Raw genomic sequence first — 25,633 nt, 5'->3', positions numbered from 1 at the left:
AGATTAGAATTTTACTTTGGGATATTTCAACAGCTATACGCATCTGTTAAATTGATATGAAAATACATCAACTGTATTTCAAAATGATAAAGCCTGGTTTTATACAGAGTGGCATCGTTTCCGGTAAATTATCCGCGGAAGTACGCTTTGTTGCGAGCCAAACGTTTGAGCTTGTATATTTCATTTTATGTTTAAAAGCAGTCGTAAGTATATTAATCTTTATGAGTGCTTGTTAAGAGATGATTTTTTTCTTTTGCTTTAAGGGTTTAGCTTATTTGCTGTATCATTAAGTCTTTTCACTATACACTATCATCGCCTCTGCCAAGTACCGTGTCGACTAGTGATAGTGTTGCTGGGGTGTGACTGAAATGCGCAATACACTGCAATACAGCGCAATACACTTGATAACACAAGTCCAGTTGCAAGTAAACACAGGAAAGGGTAATCTCAAATAAAATAAGGTGATATAAAAGCAAAATATAGTACATAGTAATTAATATTGCTGATACAACTTGACAAATTTTTTAATTGTTTGGTCAGCCGCCATGTTGGCGAGTAGCTCTTCTTGGCCAGTAATATATCCAAGAAGAGCCACTCGCCAACATGGCTGCCAACCAGACAATATAAAAGTCTTGCTGATTTGTTAAGTTATATCAACGATATTACTTACCTAGTAATATAGGTTGTTTTTATATCACCATACTTTGCTGGGAATGGACATTTCATTGTGTAATTGCAACTGGATTTGATTTTTGAAGTGTATTGCACTGTGTTGCGCTGTATTGCGGTGTATTGCGCATTTCAGTCACACCGGTGTTGCTGTGGTGGTCAGACCATCGTGCAGACAATCTCGACTGTCTAGTGTCACCATGATTTAGCGTTTAGCCAAAAAATCACGTAAAACTACCCTAGACTGCCACACTAGTGAAGCATAACTAAAAAAAGCGATCAAAATCAATTTCATGAAGTCGCCATGTGTACCCTTCTCCCTCCACACACACACACACACACACACACACACACACACACACACTGCCACAGGGACAGTTAAACAAGGTAAGCTTGTGAAACAGAATCACAGAGAATAAACAATAAAAATCCAAAAAGAAAGGATGCTCAAACTTGGTACATATTCTTACCGTCTGTTGTCCTGTAAAATGCCACTTTTGATATTTTAAGACAATTGATAATATCCAAGAATAATAAATAATACTATATATATTATATTCAGAGGTAACTTGGTAGTGGGCAGTCATTAGACAATCAGGATGAATCCTAAATATATTGACCGGGTCACTTAGCATGACTGCATAAAAGAGGGCGAGTCGCCTTTGAAATCTTTGGAAGAGGAGTTTGACCTCAGAGGGCATATATCCGTATTGGGGCTGGGGCAGGTACCAGTGTATTTCCTGAAGAGAATTCCTGATTGATCTATGTAGGTTTCCCAATTTCAGTTGAATATCATACCATGTTTTTGGTCTCTTTAATTTCACACTAAATTTTCTCTTTTACCTATATAGGAAGAAGATTATTTAAACTTTGTAAATTTTGGAACTCTTTGCCAATGGGGTAGTGCTGCTAAAAAAATGTGGTGGATTGCTTAAACTTCTATGATAAATGTATGTGGCTTTGTCACATTATATCAGTCTTCACAGGGCTTGATCACCTCTGTCAGGGATAGTGAGCCATTTACTGTGGAATGTTAAAAGACCAGGAAAATGCAGAGTGCTGAAAGATGCATTTACATTAAATATTACAATACATGATAATTTAAACTGTGATTAAATGGTGCTGGTACAGCAAGAGGGGTCGAGTGGGCTGGATGGGTGGCCATGTTATCAAGGCTATATGGCTTCTATCCCATGGCTTCTTTTGGGGACCAACATTTGGGGACAAATCTTGTTTCCATCAACACGACACTGTCTTTTGTCACGTATGCATGACCTACTCCTTTCTCTCTGTTTTCTGTTAGGAATTACAAATATTTTGAATTTTTAAAAAGTATTTTAAAAGAAAAGTGTATTACAGTAATTTTTAAAAGTGTTGGCAGTGCAGCTGGCTACACAGCTTACAAGCTTTCATCATTTTGCCTTAGTGCATGTGTGGCAGACTCTGAAATAAACAGTTCCCTTTAAAAGAACAATGCAGCTCAAAACTTGTAACATGTTACATTTGCCAGCATATAGTTTATGTCAGCTAGCAGTAATTAGTATAGTTCACAACTTGATAAAACCAATTGTGTCATGAGTATTTTCTCTTTGAGGACATGTGAACGTAAGGGTTATCAAGGTAAGTTAAGTGATTTGCAATCTACCTGCTGCAGGATTCCAAATCACAGACAATCATTGGCAGTTGAAGTCAATTTTTCAGATTTATTTAGTGGAGTGTATGCTGCAAAAGTGCCTCAAGGTTTAATGTTGCAGTAACATAACATTATGATTTTAAAGTTTGCCTTACATTTTCAAACTCAATCTCCCAAAAACTTTAAAGTAAAATATTAAAATGTACTTTTTTCAACCTTCAAATTGCATCATCAATTTACATGTAAATCATATTCAAATACTTAATTCTTTTTTTTTTTTTCCTTTTTCAGAATTTGTATTGTGGATGATGGGTGAAGTTATCATCAGCACCAGCCTTAAAGCAAAGGTTTCCTTTTTTCAAACTGCTTCAGATTTAAGAAGTAACAATAGATATTGTGATGCAATTGTACATGTGGGGAGGAAAATTTACAATGCCCATAAACTTATCCTAGTCTCCTACTCAAAATATTTTGCTGACTATTTCCGCTTGTCGGTAATTAACAATTGTGGTGTCGTTCTCTCAGATATAAGTGAAGAGATGTTTAGCTATGTGCTAGACTATATGTATGGCCAAGAGATCCATGTGCCAGTTAGTTGCTTGGGAGATTTGTTGAAAACGGCAAAAAAACTGGAGGTACAGGACTTGGTCCATCAATTTGAGAAAGGGCAGTTTGGTAGGAGAGAGATTGGTGGAACAGAACGCATTCTGAGTGCCATGCCTCCAGAGGATCCCACAGCAAACAATGACATAGGATCTGAATGTGGCACTGATATCATACAAAACCAAATGGCATTCAGTAATTCATTAAACTGCGATGAAAAAGAGCCAATGGTAAAAAACATGGATGATGGTAAATTGTTTGCAGCTACGGTAATATGCAAGCGCTTAGAAGAGGTGGGTGGGCCCAGTGGCACTCAGAACATGGCTGAATTCAATCCGCCAGATTCTGGGATTGGAAGTAATTCTAAGGGCAACTTTTTCTGTGTAAGCTGTAAATCTTCCTTTCCCAATGTAAAAGAAAAATGTCTTCACTTTTTAGCCCAAAAATGCTCTGGGGTTTTGCTCAAGTCGATGCGAGTAAGTGTTAACCGGAGGTTAAGAAACAGAGGGAAAAGTCCATTTTACACAACCACCTCAAACCATGTGTGCTACACTTGCTATAAGGGTTTCATCTCTAGGTCTTCACTTGTAAGACATATTCAACTGAAGCACAACAAGAAAACAGCAAAGAAGTTTTCAAAGGGTCAGAAAGGTGATAAAAAAACTTTGAATGGCAAACAGACCTTAAAAAATATTCCGTTTCAGTTGAAGGTTCCCATATTTGAAGGAGAGGATAGGAATGTTATATCAACTGAATTAACAAAAATATTTAATAGGTGTGAACTTTGTGGTACACAGTTTGAGAATGCAAAAGAACTTGTTGAACATCAGGCAGATAGTCATGGACTGGGAATATTTCAAGAGACCTTCCATTGCCCTGATTGTTCTGAGATGTTCACGATCAAGGAATTATATAGATTGCATCAACAATCAACCCATAAAAAAACCCTCTACATCTGCACAGAGGAGGGTTGTCATGTGATGTGCTCAACAAGCAAAGACATAATACTTCATTTGAAAGAGGAGCACAGTACTGATCCTCCATTCAAGTGCTGCATATGTGGCCATGCCGTTACAGTAAAACAGAATCTCAAAAGGCACATTTATCTTCATTATGATCAATGCAGAAACTTTCGTTGTGGAATATGTAATAAAGTGTATAGGGCAGAGAAACAGCAGTTACAACACAGGTACTCTAAGCATGGTGTGATTGATGAAGAAAAAGCTCTACGTTGCACACATGATGACTGCTCCTACCTGACATACCACTTGCCTAATCTTGAGAGTCATCTGAAGGCCAAACATTTAAATGAGAAGAATTTTACTTGCTCACTGTGCAATAGGAAGTACTCTTCTAAAAGGTATTTTATTGGGTGATAAATAATCAACTTAATTATCTTTGTTATTCTTATTGCACGTGAAAAATGACAATTGAGTTGGTATATAATTGTCTTTGTCAAATAAAAATGGTTCCTGAGAGGTGTGCACATGTGTGCATGTTATGTTGGTAATTATCTTCTTTGTAAGGGAGCCTGACTTCAGATTTTTGTGAAACCGGAACCTGGACCAAAGTTCATATTTTTGTAATTCAATCAATTTTATTTTTCGCTGAGCAGCTTTATATATATATATATATATATATATATATATATATATATATATATATATATACTGGGGTGGCGCTAGCAATTTTTTTAGTTTAGCCAAAGTGCTACTTTTTCATCACTTTTTTCTTCAAATGGCTTAAATTTGACTAAAACAAGTCAAATCAACTGTATTTTGTTTAGCCAATTTAAGTCAGTTTTAGCATTTGGCTAGATTGGCGAGTGTTAGTGCTACCCCAGATATGTATACTTAACTTGGTCTTATCAAATGTGGTTTTATTTAAAACTTAGAATTTTATATTTTTAGCTCACTGGCCGGCCATAAAGTGATTCAACATGAAATGCGTTATGCATGCAATTGCCCACATTGTGGCAAAAAATTGAATGATAAATCCATGTTAAAAGTTCATCTGAAGACATGCAGAGGAGAAACCAAGTCTTTTTTGTGCACTCATTGTGACTATACCTGTCACTGGGAAAGTTATCTTGAAGGTTGGTTTTCAATATTGTTACCTTGACGTGACAGTTACTATTTATATGAACAGTTATGTAATATATATCATGTGTGCTGGATATTTTAATTCCATGAGCTTGAAGTAGCAGCTTTCAGAGCTGAAAGATACAATGGAAAAAATAACTGCTGCAGTATCTCCACCTTAAATGTCCTGAACTTAAAGAATCTTTTTAATTGAGAAACTTAAAAACTTTTTTAAAGAAATTTATTGAATCAAGATTTCAATGTTAATTGATTTCTTTTATGGCATAGAACTATTTAAAGATACAGCTTTGATTTTACAGTAATATATACTGACAGTCAATGAAAAGGCATCAGAAAACTTTCTTGTACTTTTTTACCGAGAATCGATTCCAACCATATAAATGAGTACAAATGCACTTGTTTGGTCATAAGAGAGTGCGCTGACCACCATTTCATATTTCACACTATAACTGTTATTTTCTTAATGTACCAAAAGAACTTAAAATATTATTTGTTAAATAAATGCGTTTTCATTGACTCTCAGTATAGATAATATGTAAAATCCAGCTTTTAGTTGCAAGAGTAAATATTATTATTTTTATTATTATTATTCAGAGTACTTAAATACAGCTTCAGTTGGAAAACCAGTCTCATAAGATTCTTTTTTTATTTATTTATTTAAGTTATGTAAGTTTGGTAAAATTTTGATTTTTTACATATTGGTATTTTCAAGATGTGACTTAGAACTCCCATGGTCCTGAAGCTCTTTGCTAGTTGTAAACATTTTCTGAAAGTCCATTAGACTGGTTGTTTTCCATAAACCTATCCTACTAGCAGGATCGATCTAACTCTGAGGGGATTATCTCTAAATTTTTGGTTAGTATATGATTAAATCTGAAACAATAAGAGGTGTGTTAGTCTTTTAATCTGATTGCATTCGGGAGGAGTCCCTGTGGAGTTAGTGTGCTTTAGTTATTGTGACCTAACTAATTCTGGACAGCCCCTCATTCATATTCATACACAGATGGAGAAATCACGCATGACCTTCTTTGCCTCAATAACCCACATTTAGGATGCACATATATTTTATTATAATTTATTTTTTACCCAGGCCACCAGTATGTAAAACATGGTATACTGCCCACCAAAGGTCAAGTTTACAGTTGTGATATGTGTGACTACAAGACTGTAAGGAAAGAAGGGATGAAGCGTCATAAGACTACTCATATAGGTGAGACTAGAACTATGAGTATTTGCAGTTTATTAACAACAGATTTTTGGGCAGAATGGTAGGTGATTTAGCATGGATCTTGACACTTTTTGTAAAGACACAATGTGCACTCAAAATAGTATGATTAAGTTCTTGGTGCATGTTGAGTACACGGAGTAAGCACTTATTTAGCACTTATCTTGGCTTTCTTCATCCCAATCGTTCCCATTATATAGGTGCTGAGCTACTGAATGTCCCATTTTAGTGTGCATCAGTAGGTTTCCTAACTACCACACATGATTGAGTACTATGTGATAAATCCTGCTTTCCATTTCCAGAAGGGGCAGAAAGAGATGAATGTAACATCTGTGGTAAAACTGTTAAGCAAGGTTCATTGAAAACACATATGAGGGTCCACAAAGACACATATGACTATCATTGCCCATATTGCAGTTATAAAACAAGGGTAAGTATTTTTATGTTTTTTCTAATTTCTTGTTCCTAGCTAGGATACCATAGTGACACTTGTGCAGTTAACTTACATACTTTGGTAGGAAAAAAGAAGGCATTGATTTTTTGTTGAATTAAGATTAACATTTAATGAAAATTAGTAGTTTGTCAGTCAATGTTTCCACAAAACGATATGAAATATTTCATAACAGTATTAAAATTCACCTTGAAATGCCATATATATTTTCTGTAGACACATGCACATAAATGTGGAGCAGTATGTAAAATGTACTAGTTAATGAAATGCTTTTCCTTAAAAATAAATTTCTTTTCAAGACGAGCACTCCTTTCATCATGCACGTTCGTTACCAGCACAAAGAAGTTGGGAAAAGGCCATACAAGTGCAATTACTGTGACCACAGGACAAATTTGAAATCAAATTGTGTAAAGCACATTAAAAACATCCATAAAGGAAAAAAACCTGTAGTTATTCACCTCAGTGACAATGACCTGTAAAGACTTGGCATGTATTGAAATTGCTACAAGTTCCAGCTCGTACTTTACCGGGGGGATTTAAAACAAATATTTTAGGATTTGCAAGAAGTGCACAGTGACTGTAGAAAATTGGGAAAAGAAGAATGGAAACTAAAATCGAGAGATAGTGCTTTAATTGTATCAGACAGTTTGATATTACAGTATATGGTGAATATTAATGGTTTCTTAACATTTTATAATAATTAATTCAGAATAAAAATTTTATTTTTCCTGCATATGGAAATATTTTTAGTCTTGTCATTTGTTCAATTAACAGCAGACATGGGGAAACTGTTGCTCCTACCTAAAAAGCCAGAGGACTGACTTAATTTTTTATATCCCAGGTCCTCTGGACTGACAAGGTTTATGTGAAAATGTAATACATATTAAGTAATAAATCACATGTAAACATTGACTAAGGGAAATTAAACACTTAGTCCAGACCAGCACAGAATTGGGAAGACCTGCAGACTTTCTGTAATGCAGGTCCTCCTGACCTTGTTAACAAATAATTATATGACTTTATGAATTGGTATACATTTGTAAATTGCCTAATTTCACTTGTCAAATTCATTCTTTTAAAGGGATGGGACAGAATATGAACAAGTACAAAATATGAACAAGTATTTAGACAACTAAGCTGTCAAAGGACAGAAAAAAAAAGAAATATGTTGACCCAGGCTCCTGCATCATGGTGGATGCACAAACTGGTCTCAATTTACACCTTTTGAGGCCATTGCTTTCGTGGGTTGGCACAGTGCACACATCAGAAGTTGTGGCTCTTCATGGCAATATTACCAGCCAAGGAGAGCCACAAGCCCACATGCAGCTGACCGGACGATAAGCAAATTGTGCTAATTTGTTAAGTTGTTTCAATGATACCAATCATGTAATAATAAATTTTGCTTTTATATATTACACAATTTGGTGTACTGTGCAATTTAGGGACACTGAACCTTCGGACCATCGCTACGGCCCCTGGAAAACAGGATATAAATCCTTTAATGTAATGTTAAGAAAAGGTACTCCTTCATTAGTGTTCGATCCCTTTTTAAAAGGTTAATCAACTACTTGGTTACAGTTACTAGACGAAACTTTAATTAACTTCACTAATACTGAAAACTCATCGTCTGACTTCTTTGTTAAATGTTGAAAATCCCACGTGGCTCATCTTGGGTTGATCACAGCATTCTGCAAGAATGGAAAGTGCATTTCTGCATTAAACAACAGTTAATTTAATCTGCCGTTTATTTCATGTAAACCTATTAAATAATATACATACAGAAGAGCAATAAAGATTAGTATTTTATATAATTTGGGATATTTCATGAGCTATAAACATTATGTTTGTGCGCTATAAAACCACGGTATTTCAAAAAAGTCTGGTTTTATATGGAATGATACAGTTTCCGGTAAACCACTTCGCGGAATCACGCTCTAAATTTGTTGTAATGTGGAGGTAATAATTGTTCACAGCTTATATAGAAACTGTCCTATACTCTGAGCAGTCGTAAGTACACTCATTTTAAGTGCTCGATTAGAGGTCATTTATTACCTTTGTTTCAAGGATTTTGCCTTTTTGCACTTTAACTAAACATCACCTCCTTAGGCTCTGCCAAATACTGTAGCCTGTTCTGGACAGTTAGACTAAGTGTTACTGTGGTGTGAGTTTGAAAAAAGTGGTTAACCAAGGCTTAGGCTTTTTAAATTTTCCTTGATAAGAATTATGTCCAGTGGCAGGAAAGAGGTTTTAAAGTTTGTTTTCTGGGAAAATCTCATGATAGTTTACCTCTAATACAAAAGAATGATGTATTTCAGATGGACCCTCATTTGCAAGGAGGGCCTGGGGAAAAGAAGGCCAAAGGTCCAGCTCCTACAGTTGAGCAAATACAATCTGATATAATAACACAGGTAAAGAAGTACACTTACTTTAGTTGACTAACCAACATTGTGTTTACAATAATTAAAGATTTATTAGTTGTTGATAAAAAATCATTTGAATTAAATTGAGTGCACTTGTGTTTTATGTTCATTTTCACCATTCTAAGGGTTATCTTCAGATGACTGCTATTGTGAAGAATGTGTTGGAAAGTGATTGCTAGTACGCATGCATGTTGACATAAGCTAGAGGCATAATTTTTAGTTAAAAAAGAAAAGTCTTACATTAGTAAACAAAAAAAAAGCCTGTTTCATGTTAAATGTTATCCCCTCCTCTACCGAATTTCTGGAAATGACAATTTTTGATATAAATTACAGAGAATATTTAAGATTATGTGAGGATAATTTATATGCCCCTCTCCACTACCAAAATTTTTGTAATGTTTTATTTATATGTTGAACTGATCTAGCTAAGAATTTTGTGCATAATTTTTCTTTATGTAAAGCATATGTTTAATATTGTCATGTATGATACATTAATTTATTTTGTGATATTTTAGTTGGCCAACCAGTATTGGTCTCCACAAAGAGGAGCCACAAGATTGCCTTTTAATCCTAAGGTAAATCACCTTACTTGTTAAAGATTTGTTGTCATTCGAATTTGCATTAAATATATGTGTAATTGTTGATAAAAAAAGGTGAAAGTAAAGTTAAGCTCTTGTATACTGCACTCCATTTGCATCTCAGTGCGGTTTACATTGGATGCCTAATCATTTTTGGCCCTGATACAAACTGGGTGTAGATGTCCTCACCTCTCTGTGGAGGATATAGCCCAGCTGCTGTATATATAATATAGATCACAAAGATTATATATAAAGTAATGTGGTGGGTATGGTATTTTCTGCTGTCCGTTGTTTTACACCAAACCACTACAGATAAGTTGCCAGTTTGAGATTACATAACATACGTGTTGAAAACTTTTCAAAGCAGTTGGACATTCATTATAAAAATTGCCTGTCACAAAGAATGGCTAAATTCAAAATCAAAATGTTGGCTTTTACAATTTTTGCCAGTCACTAAGACCAACTAAACATTATTTTCTACGAGTCTGAAATTTTATCAGTTATAAATTGTAGCACCAGCAGTTTCAGCATATCTGGAATATGGCAGAAATTTGTTGAATTATTTTTTTCCACAAGTTGGTGTAAACAGTGGATTTGACATAACTGATAATTTTTTTTTACAGATAATAGATGACATTTATCAGAAGGAGATTCTTGGAACAAAGTAAGTTTTCAATTTGAACATATTGAAAAAAAACATTAAATAATACAGATTGCTTGTCATTGTTTAATGCATAATGTATAGGCATTCTTGAGAAAGTGTATTTATTTTCGATCATATTTTTAAAGAAAGCAAAGCCACATGTGCTCATATGAAAGAAATTGAATCCAGGAATATAATGTATGATGGCAACCCAGTCAAATAAAATTGTATTTAGGTGTCATCTTTTTACACTTCTTTAATGTCTGAACTTTTTTGCAGGTTTGCCATGAGAAGGACTATGATGTTGGAATTCAGGTATTTATTTATATATCTTTATATTTCATAAGTTTTTAAATGCCTCATTTATTCCATTTTTGAGGGTTATCATTTTTCAGTTTCTCTCAAAAAAATCATTTTTTACATGAATTCAATTTGGAACTTCTTAATCTCCTGAACTGGGTATTAGATCGATCATTGTTTTTGGAAATATTGTTTGGAAATGTCATTTTTATTTAATATTATGAGTAAGTACCATTATTTAATATTGAACATCAGCACTTATTAGAAAATACTTTGTGAAAATAAATTGACCATTTCCAAACATCGTTGTTAGGCAATGCTGTTATTGTTAGTTATTCCCTACATAGCCAAAGTTTTAATAAATATGTTATGATTGCATAAAATTAAGTTTTTGTTTAATTGTATTTTCAGTCAATATTTGGAAAACTATCTTTGGCCAAATTTCACTGAAGACAAGGTATTTCTGTTCATTTATTTTGGTTCACCCAATAATTGAATGCATGTTGCACAGTTTTGCCATGATCCTGAAAATGTACACTTTCTATTGTACCTGATGTGATAATAAGGAATTATTTGATATAAACAAAAATTATGCAAGCAGGAAAGGAAATTGAAAAATGGGATGGTTGTGAAATGGAGTAAATTTAATTTTAGTGTAGGTCTTTGACTGTGCTTGGCATAGTATTCAATTTGACATAAATGTTGTAATTTATTTTCATTTTAGGCAAGCCGTGCTCACATTTTGACCATTTGTGTCATGGTGAATGAAAAATTCAGGGAAAGAGTCCCAGCCTGGGAGGTAAATAAACATCTGTTAATTATTTTTTTATTTTGGATGTGAGCATTGTAGATTAAGGATAAATGTAATTCAGCTGAAATAAATATTTTTTTCTTTTTTTCTTTTTAGATTGTGGCACTTTATTGAAAAATTGATTTTGTCTGAAGGGTTCGTCACTTTTTTATTTGTGACGAATGTTGATGCTTGAAAAGAGTTTTTTAACCTATTCATTGTCAAAAAATGTCTGTTATTGTTGTAGGATTATATTTTATGAGTTTTTTCTTTTTTAAGATTTCCCCAGAAATAGAAAAAGTTGTTGCTGGCATGTTCTTTATGTATTCTGCTGTTATTTTTCAAGGCATTTCAGAAGTTTCCAGATAAATTTGGAGGTTTCTTCAGTCGGGTCATGGCAACATCTCTGGCAGATGATCTTACGCTTAGAGAACAAACGGTTCTCTTGGTGTTCCTGAATCACTGCTTTAACAGTGTGGTGAGTAATTAATGTCCACCTGCACACAGCATGAAAATAGTTTGGCAGCAGCAGTGAATTTTATATATATATATATATATATATATATATATATATATATATATATATATATATATATATATATATATATATTGATTTTTTTTTATTTGTTTCTTTCTTAATTTTTTGCCATTTAATCACCTTTTTTAATGAAAGAAGAAATTTGAGTGTGGAAAATTCTAATTTAATATAGTCATTACTCATGAAAAAAAGATTTATTCTCGTGTATAGTGGTGTAGCATAAATTCTTTATTACAGTAAACAGTTAAAAGCATGTTTATTGATTTCAATACTGATTGATATTTTTTAGGAAGTTGACCTAATACGAGAGCAATTTCAGAGTATCGTCTCACTCACTATGTGGGCCAGCATCCTGCCTGTAAGTAACTATCAGCAATTTTTTTTGTGTATGAAACGTTAACAAACCTCATTTTAGTTTTGGTTATTTAGCTGAAAAAGAACTTCAATCATTTCTATTAAAGGCCTTTTATCTGTTTGTGATATTTTGCTAACAATTGTCACATACTATAAATAATAATTGTTTTTGTTATGCTGTTTACACAGTGTGAAAATACTGAATGAGCTTGAGCTTATTTCTGTGTTTTTTAATGTATTCTTTAAGATATGGGTTTTTGGTCTTTGTGTAAGCGGTCTATCCTACTTGTACATATGGGTGTATATGATCAAATAAGAGCAAAAAAATGTCATCACTCTCATAGGGACGCAGAGATGAGATTTTCAAAAAGTTTCCAAAGATGAAGAAATTTTGGAAAGTCATACAAAAAAAAGATGCTAAACTAGATGCAGCTGCTCTAGAAAAGGCTACAAATGAAAGATGTTTCCTGTCCCGTCTGATACACAAGTTCTACACAATCTTAGAATCTATACCGGAAACAGGTAAGTTCTTTATAGTAGCTAAAAACCTTAATTTATTATTATTATTATTATTATTATTATTATTATTTTTATTATTATTAATTAGCCATTATACTGAGATGTCTGAGATGAAAATTTCAATTATTGTGGAAAATTTTCCAGGTGACTTGTCAAGGGACAAAGTGATGTACTGTGAGAGGTTTCTGGAGTTACTTATTGGTTTGGAATCTCTGCTGCCAACTCGCAGGTTTTTCAATGTGCTCCTTGATGACCATCACTTTATTGTAAGGTGTACACTCGCAAAGCTTGGAAAGAGGGAGGAAGGAAAATTATTTTCTCAAGTGAGTGATGAGTACTTGCTTTCAGTGTAAGTCATTTGATTTGTTATAAGTCTTTTGATGTAACTGCAATTTTGTCATCTCTTTTTGATCCTAACTTCAGCTCAGTTACAACTTGTTTTAAGAAGGAAGGTCAGTTTTACATTTACTATAAAATGTAAACAAGAACATTTTCCTCGCCAGGAGACCATGTGGTGCACTACTGGTCTTTTAGACAGATACATTCACTCAGCAGTCTTTACAATTATATTAATTACAATCTTAAAAATAGCAATTTAAATTGTCATTACTGCTATAGTTTGGAAGAATTTGACAGTGTATAAAAAGTCATAGATTTTAATAATGCGAAAGTATTTAGAGCTCAGAATTGCATGTTGCTTATTGAGACACATGACATTATTTTCCAGTTGCTGGACATGTTGAAATTCTACACAGACTTTCAAATAAATGATTACACAGGGGAAGCTCTGACAGATTTAGAGATGACAAACAATCATTACAACAAGTTCCTTGATCTGCAGGTATATAATTTATTATTTTTTGTTGAGAAATTAGGCAAAATTGCAGATAGTTTTGATTTTCATACAGAAATTCCACTTTTCTGTCAGAGATTATCGTGATAATCATTTGTATTTATCTTAAAGGAAATTTTTCGCTTGCATGATAATTTTTCCTCATTTTAGAAAACAAGACAGATTTTTAGATACATTTTGAATTCAAGTGAAAAATAAAGTTGTAGATAGTATAGAATTGTAAATTGTTTTCGACGTTAAACAAAGTAGAAAAATTAAAAATATAATTAAAATAGTCGAGTGAAAGGTCATTTTCAGTATCTACTATATTTTATTATGTGAAAAGTTAATACCTGTTTGGTGTATACTGGTATTTGATCATTGTTAGTTAGTCTGGCCTATTGAAAGAGTTATGAGTAATATAGAAATATTTATTTGCAGAGAGCAGCATTTAAGTATTACCCAGAGGATCTGAGGAAATTTGCTGTAAGCAATGTTGGAAGTGTAGATACAAGAGAAACTCTGCTGAAGCACTTTGGGGAACTTAGGTAAAAAAAACCTGAGTGGGAAATTATGCCCTAACTTATTTAAATGTCTAATTTTCTTTTCAGAGCGTTAAAATGCCTCATGTTTGTGAATAACTTTTTAGATTATTTGATATTTATTTGAGTTATTAGTTATCCATCTGTAATATTTGTGTATGCTATTTTATTTGATTATCAAAATTGTGTGTTCCTTAAGGACATTCAACTAATTCAAACATTGTTTTGATGTATTTTGTGACTTTACCACCTGTGCAATGTCTTCTGTGTGTAATGGCACTTGCTATTTAATATCTGTTTGGTTTACAGCAATCTTGATCTCCAGAAGATTGCTTCATATCTCAATTTAGTTGAACCTCCAGAAGAGAACAAAGGAAATGCATATAACTCTGAGTTTCTCTTAGAAATCTTGGTAAGTAAGAAATAGAACTTTTGAACTGATTAAAAATATTATTTTAGAAGAATGCCTACAATCTGCTTCAGAGGCTGCCAAAGTTTGACAATGAAGTTGCCTAGACTACACACCTAATTATTCCTGAAAATTTAAAAGCCTAGTAAACATCAACAGTCAAGACACCGAATTAATGAAAAAAACTATCGATAATTATTCTGTCAGTTAAAGCATGTCCTATTTTTACAAGTTTTTTTTTATTTAATTAGGTGTCAAGAAATATGAGAAGACAGTCTCAACTAGAGGCATTGAATGACATGCCTTTGTATCCCACAGAAGAAGTTATATGGGATGAAAATGTTGTCCCCACTGCATATTTTTCTGGAGAAGGTGAGGATTGAAATTTTGTACAGTTTCAGTAAAATGCACCCTGAGCTTCAGAGATAACTTGACACTAACCTCTTCACAATAGCCTATCTTTATCGTGTCAAGTTACCTCTGACGAAAATAGTTTGACCTAGTTTATATAAGCCAATCAAATCCAAGCTTCAATAATTTTCACCAAAGTTTGGTGAAAACACTGATTGGTTGACCGTCAATCGGCAATCCTCGGCTGATTCCGCAAGCTCCATACTAACAACAAAGTTATTGTTGAGTGCGGAGACATCCGAGTAGTTCCGAGTGCATAACCGTACACAAAGAAAGCATGGCGTCTCCTACGAGTGACTACGTAAAATAATGTTAAGTTATCTCTTGATTCTTTGCAAAATATGAGTATATCGGAATTGAAACCAGAGCAGTTTGAGGCCCTGCATCGTTATCTACTGAGGGTTAATGTATTTTGCGTGCTGCCCACAGGTTACGGCAAGTCCCTGATATTCAGCCTTATCTTTGATTGGTCTGGATTTAGTGTCAAGTTATCTCTGAAGCTCAGGGTGGTAAAATGCCATAATATTAAAAACTAACTTATGATTTCATTTGTTGAATCTCAACGATTTTGGTCCAATCACCCTCCAGTGTAATCTTAATTTGATGTATTTTGTTTTACAGGTTGTTTAGCCCTCCCCAAACTAAACCTACAATTTCTCACCTTACATGACTACTTGTTGAGAAATTTCCACCTTTTCCGACTGGAATCAACATGTAAGTGGCATTTCTTTCAGATTGGATAATTATTTGTTATCAATTAAGATAGATGATGTAAATGTGTGTGTTTCGTCATTTAAATTTGGTTCATTTCTCAAGATGACTGATGTTTTTTTTCAGATGAGATACGTCAGGATGTGGAAGAGTCTGTGAGCAAGATGCAGCCCTGGAAGGCAGAAGATGTCACTACTTTATTCAATGGCTGGGCTAGAATGGCTCAGCCCATTGTCTCCTTCAGTGTGGTAGAGGTAAGAATTTAATGCCGTATTGATTGTCTTTGCATTATTGGTTGTTTCATTAATTAAATAATGCAAATGATTTCGAGCCTTTGCTTTCACAACTGAAAAACGTACAAGATACTGCTTTCTTGTTAAAGTTAATGACCATTTGTGAATCTATAACTTATGACTGCATTATTTGGTAACAGGTTGCTAAGCCCAATCTGGGAGAGAACCACCCGGCCAGGGTTAGGGCAGACATCACTCTGCATCTGAGTGTCAGACCAGAAATCAAAAATGAATGGGAAAGTAAGGAAATCTCAGTCTCTGCCTCTGTTCTGTCCATTATGTCCAGTCTATTAATTGATTTTCCTATTACTTTTTTCTTAAGAACCTGCTGTTTTTGGAAACAACAAGACTGATTTTCCCTTAAATATTGCTCAGTAAGTTTCATTGGATGTGGTAACACACCGTTTTTAAAATAAGCTCTAGTCTAATGCATTAATTCTAATTGCAGATCTGCGAAAACATGATGTGGCATTCCTGGTGACAGTACGTCCTCTGCATGGCTATGGGAAGAGATACAACCACAAAGAGCCCTTTATACCACAAGTTGGACTAACCTATGTCAGAGGATGTGAAATTGAGGGCTTGCTGGATGTAGATGGAAAAGTAATTGAGGAGGGTAAGTAGAGTATATGTTGAAACTGCTGCTGTGTAATGTGATTACAAAAGTGGATGGTAGTGTATAGGTGCACATTACATTAAGTAATGAGTGATTTGGCCTGAATGAAGATGAGAACGTTTTAATTTGAAATTTTTATCAGCAGTTTTATGTGACCAGACTGTGTGTGTGTGTGTGTGTGTGTGTGTGTGTGTGTGTGTGTGTTTTGCTTAAGCAATATAGCTTGGTTGTATTATGATGTTTCTCTGTGTAACTCCATTTCAACTATACCTGCGTTTGCCATTGTTTATATTGCAGTGTTATTGTGAAGTACAATCCCTTGTTATTTTAGGTCCAGAACCAAAGCCCGACTTGCCAGGAGACACCAGGACATACAGAGTGTGGCTGGACCCTAACCAGTACCAGACAGATATGGCAGAAACTGTGGAAGGCAAAGAGGTAAGGATATTACAGCAATTTCTCACTTAATATCTACATTTTAATTATATCAGTTATATTTCCCAAAATGTAAAGTTTTGAATGTAATTACTTAAGACTTCAATTTCAAAATTCTGAATAGTGATATAGATTTATGTTATAAATGATTTTTAGAAGAAATGTGTTACTTGAATAGGAAAAAAATTATTTGGAATGATGGTTGTTTAAAATTGGTGAGTAAGTAACATATTTCTTGAGGCAGTGTCTAAAGTACTGTTGCAAACAACATCCCTATGCCAAACCACATTTATTTCCAAATCACTTCTTTCATTAAGACATGGGCAACATACAGATTGATAAACATTAGTGGCTGAGACAGAGTTGTATATGCATATACCAGTGGAATTATATGAATCACATGTACATATATATATTTCTTTCCTTTATTTCACAGGATGTTTATGAGACCTTTAACATCATGATGAGGAGGAGACCAAAGGAGAATAATTTCAAAGCTGTTCTGGAAACTATAAGAGACCTGATGAACACCCAGTGTGTGGTACCTGACTGGCTACACGACATTATTCTGGGCTATGGGGACCCTGGTGCAGCACATTACTCAAAGTGAGGGAATATTGAATAAAATATATTTACTTATCTACACATGCATATACACATATTGCCTGTTTACATGGATACTGATTGCACAGTTTGTATGTCAGTATGTGTGCATTTGTGTATGTGAATGTTTATCAGGATTTCAATAAACTTAGTTTCTGTTCAGTTCTGTCAATTGTTTTGCTACAGTTTTTAACTCCTCATCTAGAATTTACAGCATACTTAGTAATCTATGCTTAAATGTGCCTTGTGATAAAGTATGATTTATTTTCTTCATATTTCATAACATCTTGTTTGAGCAACAAACAGTTTTAAGGTATTGCAAAAATATTTTGTTGATTGCATACCCCCTTTTCAAAATTTATTTTATTTTTTAGTGTGAAGCAAAAGACAAATGGATATTGGTTTGCATAACAAAAATACTCTGATCTCCATACTACATAATCCTTTTTCAGGATGCCAAATTTTATCAGCAGTTTGGACTGGAATGATACTTTTCTGAACTATGACCACTTGGTGTCATGTTTCCCTGGCTGGACTTTAAAGCCTAAGGTGACAGATCCAGCCAAACTTGTGCCTCCTTTCAGGTATTATTATTTTATATGTAATTTGATTGTTATTGGCACAGAAACATATATAAATATGTACAGTAACAGTGTTACATTGCTTGACTCATTTGTACATGGTTTAAGTATTGAGTGTTTAATCTACATCAAGCCGAGTTGACATGTCCGTAAATGTGTATTTTAGACTAACCTTCCCATCTAACTCTGGAAAGAAGAAAGCAGACGAAGAGGAGGAGGTTCCAGAGAATACAATACTGGTTGAACCCCATGTTATTCCCAACAGAGGTCCTTACCCTTATAGTCAGCCTAAGAGGTAAATGTTCTCAAACAAGAGAAGTGTACACTTTGCATATAATTTTAAGTTGAGTGTTTATAGATTTATTAATTACATAATTTTTTTCATATTTTCTTTGTATACTTAATTGTGTTTTTACACTGAAATTAGCCATATATTTTTATTAGCACGTACATAAGCATGAATGCTAAAAAGAACTCAGTGTAATATTGTGTTGCATTTACACTTTTCTAATGTCTGCTGGACCAAAAGGAGGATAGTTTGTTTTTGTCAGGAATCATTTATTCAAGTACCCACATTATAGCCATAAGGTTATGGAGGATATAGGTATAGAGTATATGTGTAAAAACTGGCTGATATAATTATTGCTTATTGTTTTTGACAGAAATGCCATCCAGTTTACTCCCACACAGGTGGAGGCTATCAAAGCTGGGATGCAGCCTGGACTGACCATGGTAAGGAACTATTATGTGTTACTGGAGATTAATTCAGTTAGTCAAATTTTGTCTCATATTGAGTTAATTTAGTTTATATTATTTAATATTATATCTTTATCATAGATTTAATTCTTAAATGGTATATAATAATCACATTTGAAAACATTATATAGAATATGTTTTATTTTTGTTTTAAAAAATGTTTAAACTTTCCTTTATTTTAGGTCGTGGGTCCTCCAGGTACAGGAAAGACGGATGTTGCTGTGCAGATAATTTCCAATCTGTATCATAACTTCCCTAATCAAAGAACTCTCATTGTCACACATTCCAATCAGGTAATGATAATATTTTAAATATCACAAAATAAAGGTTCTTTTGATGAAGTTTTAACTGATAAATGGTGTGTGAAAACTTGATACATAAAGATTCCACTATATAGATTCATACATTCTTTTTGAAAGCTATCTGAAAGTCACTTGCTTACTCACACAATGAAATGACATCACACACTTTGTCCTAGACTGCAGAATACATCTTTTGATTATAGTTTTTGATCATTTAACAGCATAATTTAAAACACTGCTGTATTATTAACCATGCCCCAGAAATAGTCATTCTAGGCACTGGCTGATAGCTATTTTCTGGTGTAAATCTTATTCTGATGATGTAATATAAATCTGGGGTAGCGCTAGCAATTTTTTTACACTTAGTCAAATAACCACACTTTTGTCAATTTGTTATCCAAATGACTAGCCAATTTAAGTCAGTTTTAGCATATGGCTAAATTGGCGAGTGTTAGCGCTACCCCAGTAAATGATATAATGATGTAATGTAAATGTTATAATGATGTAATATAAATGATATAATTATTACCTGCTTACTGGCATTGAACCAGTCTTTAAAAGTATATGACAGTATTTTTTAATGTTCACTGCATGAAATTATTTCTTTGTTCCCAGGCATTGAACCAGCTGTTTGAAAAGATTATGGCACTGGATGTAGATGAACGCCATCTGCTGCGTATGGGACATGGTGAAGAGGCACTGGAGACAGAGAAAGATTTCAGCAGGTACCTTAATATCGAAATATTGATGTTAAATCACCACTTCATTTCATTTGCCTGTGCACAAAATTTACAGCAGATTTTGACAACTCTTGGTGAGAAGATTCTTGATAAAACCAGTGCTATAATTTGCCTAAAAAAGAAAACTTGGTTTTGGTTTTTATTTAGTGTCTGCTATCAGAAAATCATAGAATACTTTATGGGACTGACGGATAAGCAAGTTTATGTAGACATAGTTGTCTCTATTGTACTTGTTGTTCAAATATGTAATGTAGATATAATCTGTATTGTATTTATGTACTACTTGCCCAGATATGGAAGAGTGAATTATGTGCTCGCCCAGCGTTTGGAGCTACTGGAAGAGGTTGGAAGACTCCAAGAAAGCTTAGGAGTACCAGGAGATGTAGCCTACACTTGTGAGACTGCCAGTTACTTTTACTTATACCAGGTATACATGAAACTAACTCGAATTGGATACTGTATACATTATAGAGGCCATTCAGAAATGGTGGATGAACTGTCATTGTACAGCACGAACAAGGCTGGAAATTGAGATGAAATCATTTCAAATCATTCCAGTATGAAGAAGAACATCATATTATTAAAAAGCATTCTACAAATATGTAGCTTATCCAGCATTATTAATGTGATGCTGCAAAGGATAATCATTACTGAAAATATTTTGATTCGATTTATAAATAATCTGCCTTCATGTTTTTGTCATATTGTTTCTGAACATTATTGCTCATCCTGTAGGATATTATATGCTTATCAAAATGGTTCTTTGTATCACCAGGTTTTGGCCAGATGGGAAGAATTTTTGAGCAAGGTAAAAGTGAAACCAGGCCAGGTAAGGACTACTGCCTGATAGTGATATTTCATGGATTAAGATAGTTGTGAAAAATATGGAGAAGTTTTGAGGTTACATGCCATATTCACAATAAAGTTGATTTACTGTTTGATCACTTTAAAAAATTGTCAATAAAAGTTTATTTCAAAATCTCTTTTGTTGCATTCACATGTAGCATTTAAAGTTGTCAGAAGCAGCATAAAAGCTTTTAGCCATGGGCTACATGAAATAGAAAAATAGGTTCAACATGTGAGAGCATTGTTTTTATTTCTAACAATAGGCAGAAGCAGTAGAGAAGATAGCTGAGCTGTTTCCCTTCACCAAATTCTTTGAGAATGCTCCACAGCCTGTGTTCAAGGGGCAGTCCTATGCAGAGGACTTGGATATTGCAGAGGGTTGCTTTAGGCATGTCAAGAGGATATTTACACAGTTAGAGGTATGCAGCAGTGATGCATTGGTTTGTTCTGTTAAAACTTTTTTTGAAGGAGAAGCTGGAAGATTTGTGTTTGGCTTTAAATCAGATATACTCTCTGGTTATTGCACTCCTGACTTCTAACATTAACATAGAATTTGTCAGAAGTTGAGAAATTTTTGTTTTGCATTTCATAGATTTAAGTAAAGTATCAACAGTAAAACATTTAATTTCTCCTGTTTTAGGAATTCCGTGCATTTGAACTTCTCAGAAGTGGCTCAGATAGGTCCAAGTACCTACTGGTTAAGGAGGCCAAGATCATAGCTATGACTTGTACACATGCAGCACTCAAGAGGAGAGATTTGGTGGATCTTGGTTTTGAGGTATGTAATATATGGAGGCTGAACTGATAATGTCACCAAAATTAGGACAGGATTGTTTAAAAATTAAGGAAAGACAGCATTAAAAATGTGAAACTTAACAGGCACTAACTCAATTTTAAGAATTCCTTTCCTATGTTTCTTTATCCGTATTTTCAGTATGACAACATCTTGATGGAGGAAAGTGCACAAATTCTTGAAATTGAGACATTTATTCCATTATTACTACAGGTATGTAATTGACTTATACAGTTTCCATAAGGTGACTCCATATTTTTAAAAGTGTGGATGGGAGTATAATTGATTAAAATACACAATTTTTGTGAATATTTACAGTAAAAGCAGTATTTATCCAAAGAATGATGTTATGTATTTAATTTGATATAATGTACGTGTATAAATCTAATATACACAACTTTTTTTTCAGAATCCTCGTGACAACTTGAACCGTCTAAAGCGCTGGATAATGATAGGTGATCACCATCAGCTGCCTCCAGTTATCAAGAACATGGCATTCCAAAAATACTCAAACATGGAGCAGTCGCTGTTCACCAGATTTGTGCGTCTTGGTGTGCCCACTGTTGACTTGGATGCACAAGGGAGAGCAAGACCTAGGTATTATAATGTTGTTATTACACATTTATGAAAGAGCTCTCTTAAAAGTTTGACAACATCAAACTATGATTTAATATTGATTGTGACATGGAGAAGGTAAATGCAGGCTGCATATGTTCTTTTGGTGGTAAAGAAATAAAAGGAATACACTAAACCTCCCATCTGTGTATTTTATGCAAATATTTGAAACAAATTTTTAATGTTTCACACTGAAAAAAATGCTATTTTATTGCAGCCTCTGTAACCTTTACAACTGGAGGTACAAAAAACTGGGCAACCTGTCTCATGTCAGCTTATGGCCAGAGTTTAGGACAGCAAATCCTGGATTTTTCTTCGACTTCCAACTCATTGATGTTGGAGATTTCAATGGAGTTGGAGAGTCTGAACCAACACCATATTTCTATCAGGTTAGTTCCAATATGGAAGTGAGGCTATGCTCAAGTATATGGAAATAAAGATTGTTAAAAAGATGTACCATCCAAAGGAAGTATGTCCAAGAAAAAATGGACAAATGTTAAACAAGACAAGTTGTTATTTAAGTCCAAAATGCACCACACTTATTTTTATGTAGTATAGTAATAGAAGACATAAATCATTGCAATTATTTTCTCATTTTCCTCTTCAGAATTTGGCTGAGGCTGAATATGTTGTGGCTGTGTTCATGTACATGCGTCTACTAGGCTATCCAGCACAGAAGATCTCAATTTTAACCACATACAATGGACAGAAGAATCTGATCAGAGACGTCATAGCTCAGAGATGTGGTAACAACCCACTTATTGGGAGACCTTTTAAGGTAGAAACATTTTATTGGCAATAACATTCAACTAGTGTAATTCAGGATCATTACTCTGGGCTCTCTTATGTATACTAAATTGAAAATCAACAGTCAAATTTTGATAGTGTTAAATGGAATGACATTCAAACCACTCTTTGACAACAAAAACACTAAATAGACGCAGCTATTTTATCATTCAGGTCAGTAAAATAGAAGTTTTTTTTAATCTCCCCAGGTGACCACAGTGGACAGATATCAGGGTCAGCAGAATGACTACATCTTGTTGTCACTGGTTAGGACTAATGCTGTAGGATATTTCAGGTTTGTCTGTGATTTAGTACTACAGTAATTATTGAAAGCATAATCTTTATGGCCTTTGGTTCTTAAATTAATCTTATTTTTAATCATGTAACCTTGGAGCTAACTTTCCATAAGCACACCCAAGCCCACATTTTCACACCAATTGAGGTTGTGTATGTCTTTTACTAGCGCCAGTTTCTCTAACATTACTGCTGTTGTCTTACAGAGATGTCAGGCGACTGGTGGTAGCCATGTCCAGGGCCAGGCTAGGGCTTTACATCTTTGCTAGGACGTCCCTGTTTCAGAATTGCTTTGAGCTCACTCCAGCTTTTAATCAGGTGAGGGTGAATTTACAGTGTGTTAATTAAAGCTTGCTTTAGTGGAAAGTCAATTGGTATTTCCTATCTGTGGACAATAAAAATCAAATTACTCAAAAATTTGTCTGTGAATTTAAGGTTCTTCAGTTTTTTTGGCACAATTTTGTGACCAGTTTTATGAATTTTAATTCATAAAATAATTAGTAAAATAAGAAAATTTGTCATATCACAATTTTTATGGGTGTCACCTTTTCAGTATGTGACAGAGTGGATTGTATGGTTTCAATCTTTTTTAGTTGACTGCAAGACCAGTGAAGCTGCATCTTGCACCACATGAAGTTTATCCACCTGCTAGACCAGTGAGTTGTTAATACGGAAATTAATTCTTAAAAGACACCTAAAATTGTTAATCTCACTAATATGCAAAAACATCAGTAAAGTATCATTTATTTAATGACCAGTTTCTTTTCAAAAGTAAAAAGAACTTTTAGCTCATTTCTCCAATCTTTTTGTTTCATAGGTCAATGCTCCTCCACAAGAACCACCAGTTGTGTTAGATGACATGCCTCACATGGCCAACTTTGTTTATGAATTCTACCGTACTAAAGTGGAGGTGATCATGCAGCAAAGAGGGGTAAATATTTTTCTGGGTTCAGAAAATTGCAGAGGGGGTCCATTTTTGTCCTTTCGTTGATAACTTCTCTACATTATAAAGTTTTTTTGTACATTCACCCCTTACAGCAATTTATTGATTTAGTTATTTTTATAATTAATCTTTTTTAAATTAAATTTTTTGTTTCTTTTGCTATTTGATATTATTTGTATTTTTTAATGCAGATGTACCAAAGACCCGCAGAGCTTAGAAGACCACCACCAAAGCAGCAGCAAAATTTGGCTCCTCCAGAAAGCCCATCACAAAAACCAGTGGAGCCAGTTAAAGAAGATAAAACTGTAATGGAAGAGCACCCAGGTGCAGGCAGTGATAGTGACAGTGAGGATGAAGGGTAATTTATCAAAGTTTATCAGCAATTACTTGAAAACTAATCCTCTTGTAACTGGAAAAAATTTTAATTTCCAAGGTCAAAATAATTGTCTATGGCAAAACATTCTTTAGAACAGTATTGAAAGCTTACTTACATTTATAAGTTTTTTAAGTAAAGCAAAGTTATTTGCTGAAAATATTGCACATTGTGAAATTCTGTAAAATTCAAAGGGTTGAGAAATGCTAGGGGGGGTTGCACATATAAGGAAATTGATGTAAGAGAGCATTATTTTTACACCACAATGACTTACCCAAACATGCGTTCAGTGTGAATAAGTTTTTGCTCCAACAGTCTCCTATTTCTTACAACATCCAGAATTTGCCAGGTGTATTCATTTTTCTCTAAGCCTGACACTGTATATTTCTTATATTTCTTTTAAGCCTTTTGAGTGCAACATTTACATTGCAGCAATCAAGAAGAGACACCTGTTGGAGTAAAAAGAGAGATGGAGGAGCCAGTAACACCAGTTGAAGCTAAACGTGCAAAACAAGAGTGAATGGCCTGTCATTTCTTAACAAGCACCTGCTATTCCTGTAGCTGAAAGGAGTCATATGAGAAAGACAAAACCATTGCCTTTGTATAAATCACATCATAGAAAGTGATTGGAGTTTGAACTTTGACAATAAAATGTAGTTAATTGTACTATAGACTGGTGGGTTAATCATTTACATCAGTGACATGGTTTGCTTACTATCTCTTTGCTTTTATGATTTTGAACTGTTCTAACTTTACAATTATGAAGGAAAATTAGTTCTTTTAGTCTAAGAGTAATTTTTGTAAAGCAAAAAAAGAAAGAAAAGATTGACACTGTTGAAATCACTCAGCAATGAAAAATTATAACAAGGCAGCAAAGCTGTCAAATGTACAGACAAAAAACAGAAAAAAAAGATGCAAAATAGGTCA

At 34.0% G+C, this 25,633-nt stretch overlaps 2 protein-coding genes across 4 annotated transcripts; both read left to right on the top strand.

Moving 5' to 3' along the window:
• The first annotated feature begins 90 nt into the window (after positions 1–90).
• LOC106154569 (uncharacterized) lies at positions 91–7,416 on the top strand. Of its 2 annotated transcripts, none has more exons than XM_013528961.2 (6): positions 91–203; positions 2,594–4,265; positions 4,816–5,000; positions 6,098–6,217; positions 6,535–6,662; positions 6,983–7,416. In XM_013528961.2, exons 1-6 carry the CDS (start codon positions 188–190, stop codon positions 7,160–7,162), a joined length of 2,301 nt encoding a protein of 766 aa, XP_013384415.2. In that variant the 5' UTR covers positions 91–187; the 3' UTR covers positions 7,163–7,416. The 2 variants fall into 2 exon arrangements, with proteins under 2 accessions (XP_013384415.2, XP_086863455.1); XM_087007329.1 differs by lacking the exon at positions 91–203 and adding an exon at positions 2,229–2,289.
• Positions 7,417–8,562: 1,146 nt separating this feature from the next.
• Positions 8,563–25,626, top strand: LOC106153002 (RNA helicase aquarius). 2 transcript variants are annotated; one of them, XM_087007327.1, is made up of 40 exons: positions 8,563–8,690; positions 8,999–9,091; positions 9,619–9,678; positions 10,305–10,345; positions 10,604–10,639; positions 11,036–11,081; positions 11,349–11,423; positions 11,761–11,892; positions 12,242–12,310; positions 12,651–12,828; positions 12,970–13,148; positions 13,553–13,666; positions 14,099–14,205; positions 14,509–14,611; positions 14,860–14,980; positions 15,641–15,733; positions 15,857–15,984; positions 16,164–16,263; positions 16,472–16,639; positions 16,971–17,077; positions 17,511–17,680; positions 18,130–18,261; positions 18,425–18,553; positions 18,921–18,990; positions 19,197–19,307; positions 19,932–20,041; positions 20,348–20,483; positions 20,832–20,885; positions 21,166–21,321; positions 21,543–21,680; positions 21,837–21,908; positions 22,105–22,292; positions 22,528–22,699; positions 22,918–23,088; positions 23,306–23,391; positions 23,597–23,708; positions 23,984–24,046; positions 24,208–24,321; positions 24,525–24,691; positions 25,139–25,626. In XM_087007327.1, exons 2-40 carry the CDS (start codon positions 8,999–9,001, stop codon positions 25,224–25,226), a joined length of 4,389 nt encoding a protein of 1,462 aa, XP_086863453.1. In that variant the 5' UTR covers positions 8,563–8,690; the 3' UTR covers positions 25,227–25,626. The 2 variants fall into 2 exon arrangements, with proteins under 2 accessions (XP_086863453.1, XP_086863454.1); XM_087007328.1 differs by having other exon boundaries at positions 8,602–8,639.
• Positions 25,627–25,633: the final 7 nt, after the last annotated feature.

This window comes from Lingula anatina, chromosome 2 (genome assembly GCF_051362555.1).
Source record: "Lingula anatina isolate TDL-2025a chromosome 2, LinAna3.0, whole genome shotgun sequence".
NCBI classification, from domain to species: domain Eukaryota; kingdom Metazoa; phylum Brachiopoda; class Lingulata; order Lingulida; family Lingulidae; genus Lingula; species Lingula anatina.
Note: the sequence above shows the minus strand (reverse complement) of the source record. Positions and strands in the feature narration are given on the sequence as shown.

Bases quoted from the DNA above. Each gene is read 5' to 3' on its own strand.
- LOC106154569 (XM_087007329.1), top strand. From the start codon at position 2,244: ATGAGTATTTTCTCTTTGAGGACATGTGAACGTAAGGGTTATCAAG. The intron at 6,218-6,534 runs GTGAGACTAGAA...TTCCATTTCCAG, and splicing joins TCATAAGACTACTCATATAG to AAGGGGCAGAAAGAGATGAA. The intron at 6,663-6,982 runs GTAAGTATTTTT...TTTCTTTTCAAG, and splicing joins ATTGCAGTTATAAAACAAGG to ACGAGCACTCCTTTCATCAT.
- LOC106153002 (XM_087007327.1), top strand. From the start codon at position 8,999: ATGGACCCTCATTTGCAAGGAGGGCCTGGGGAAAAGAAGGCCAAAGGT. The intron at 19,308-19,931 runs GTAATGATAATA...CTTTGTTCCCAG, and splicing joins TTGTCACACATTCCAATCAG to GCATTGAACCAGCTGTTTGA. The intron at 20,484-20,831 runs GTATACATGAAA...TTGTATCACCAG, and splicing joins GTTACTTTTACTTATACCAG to GTTTTGGCCAGATGGGAAGA.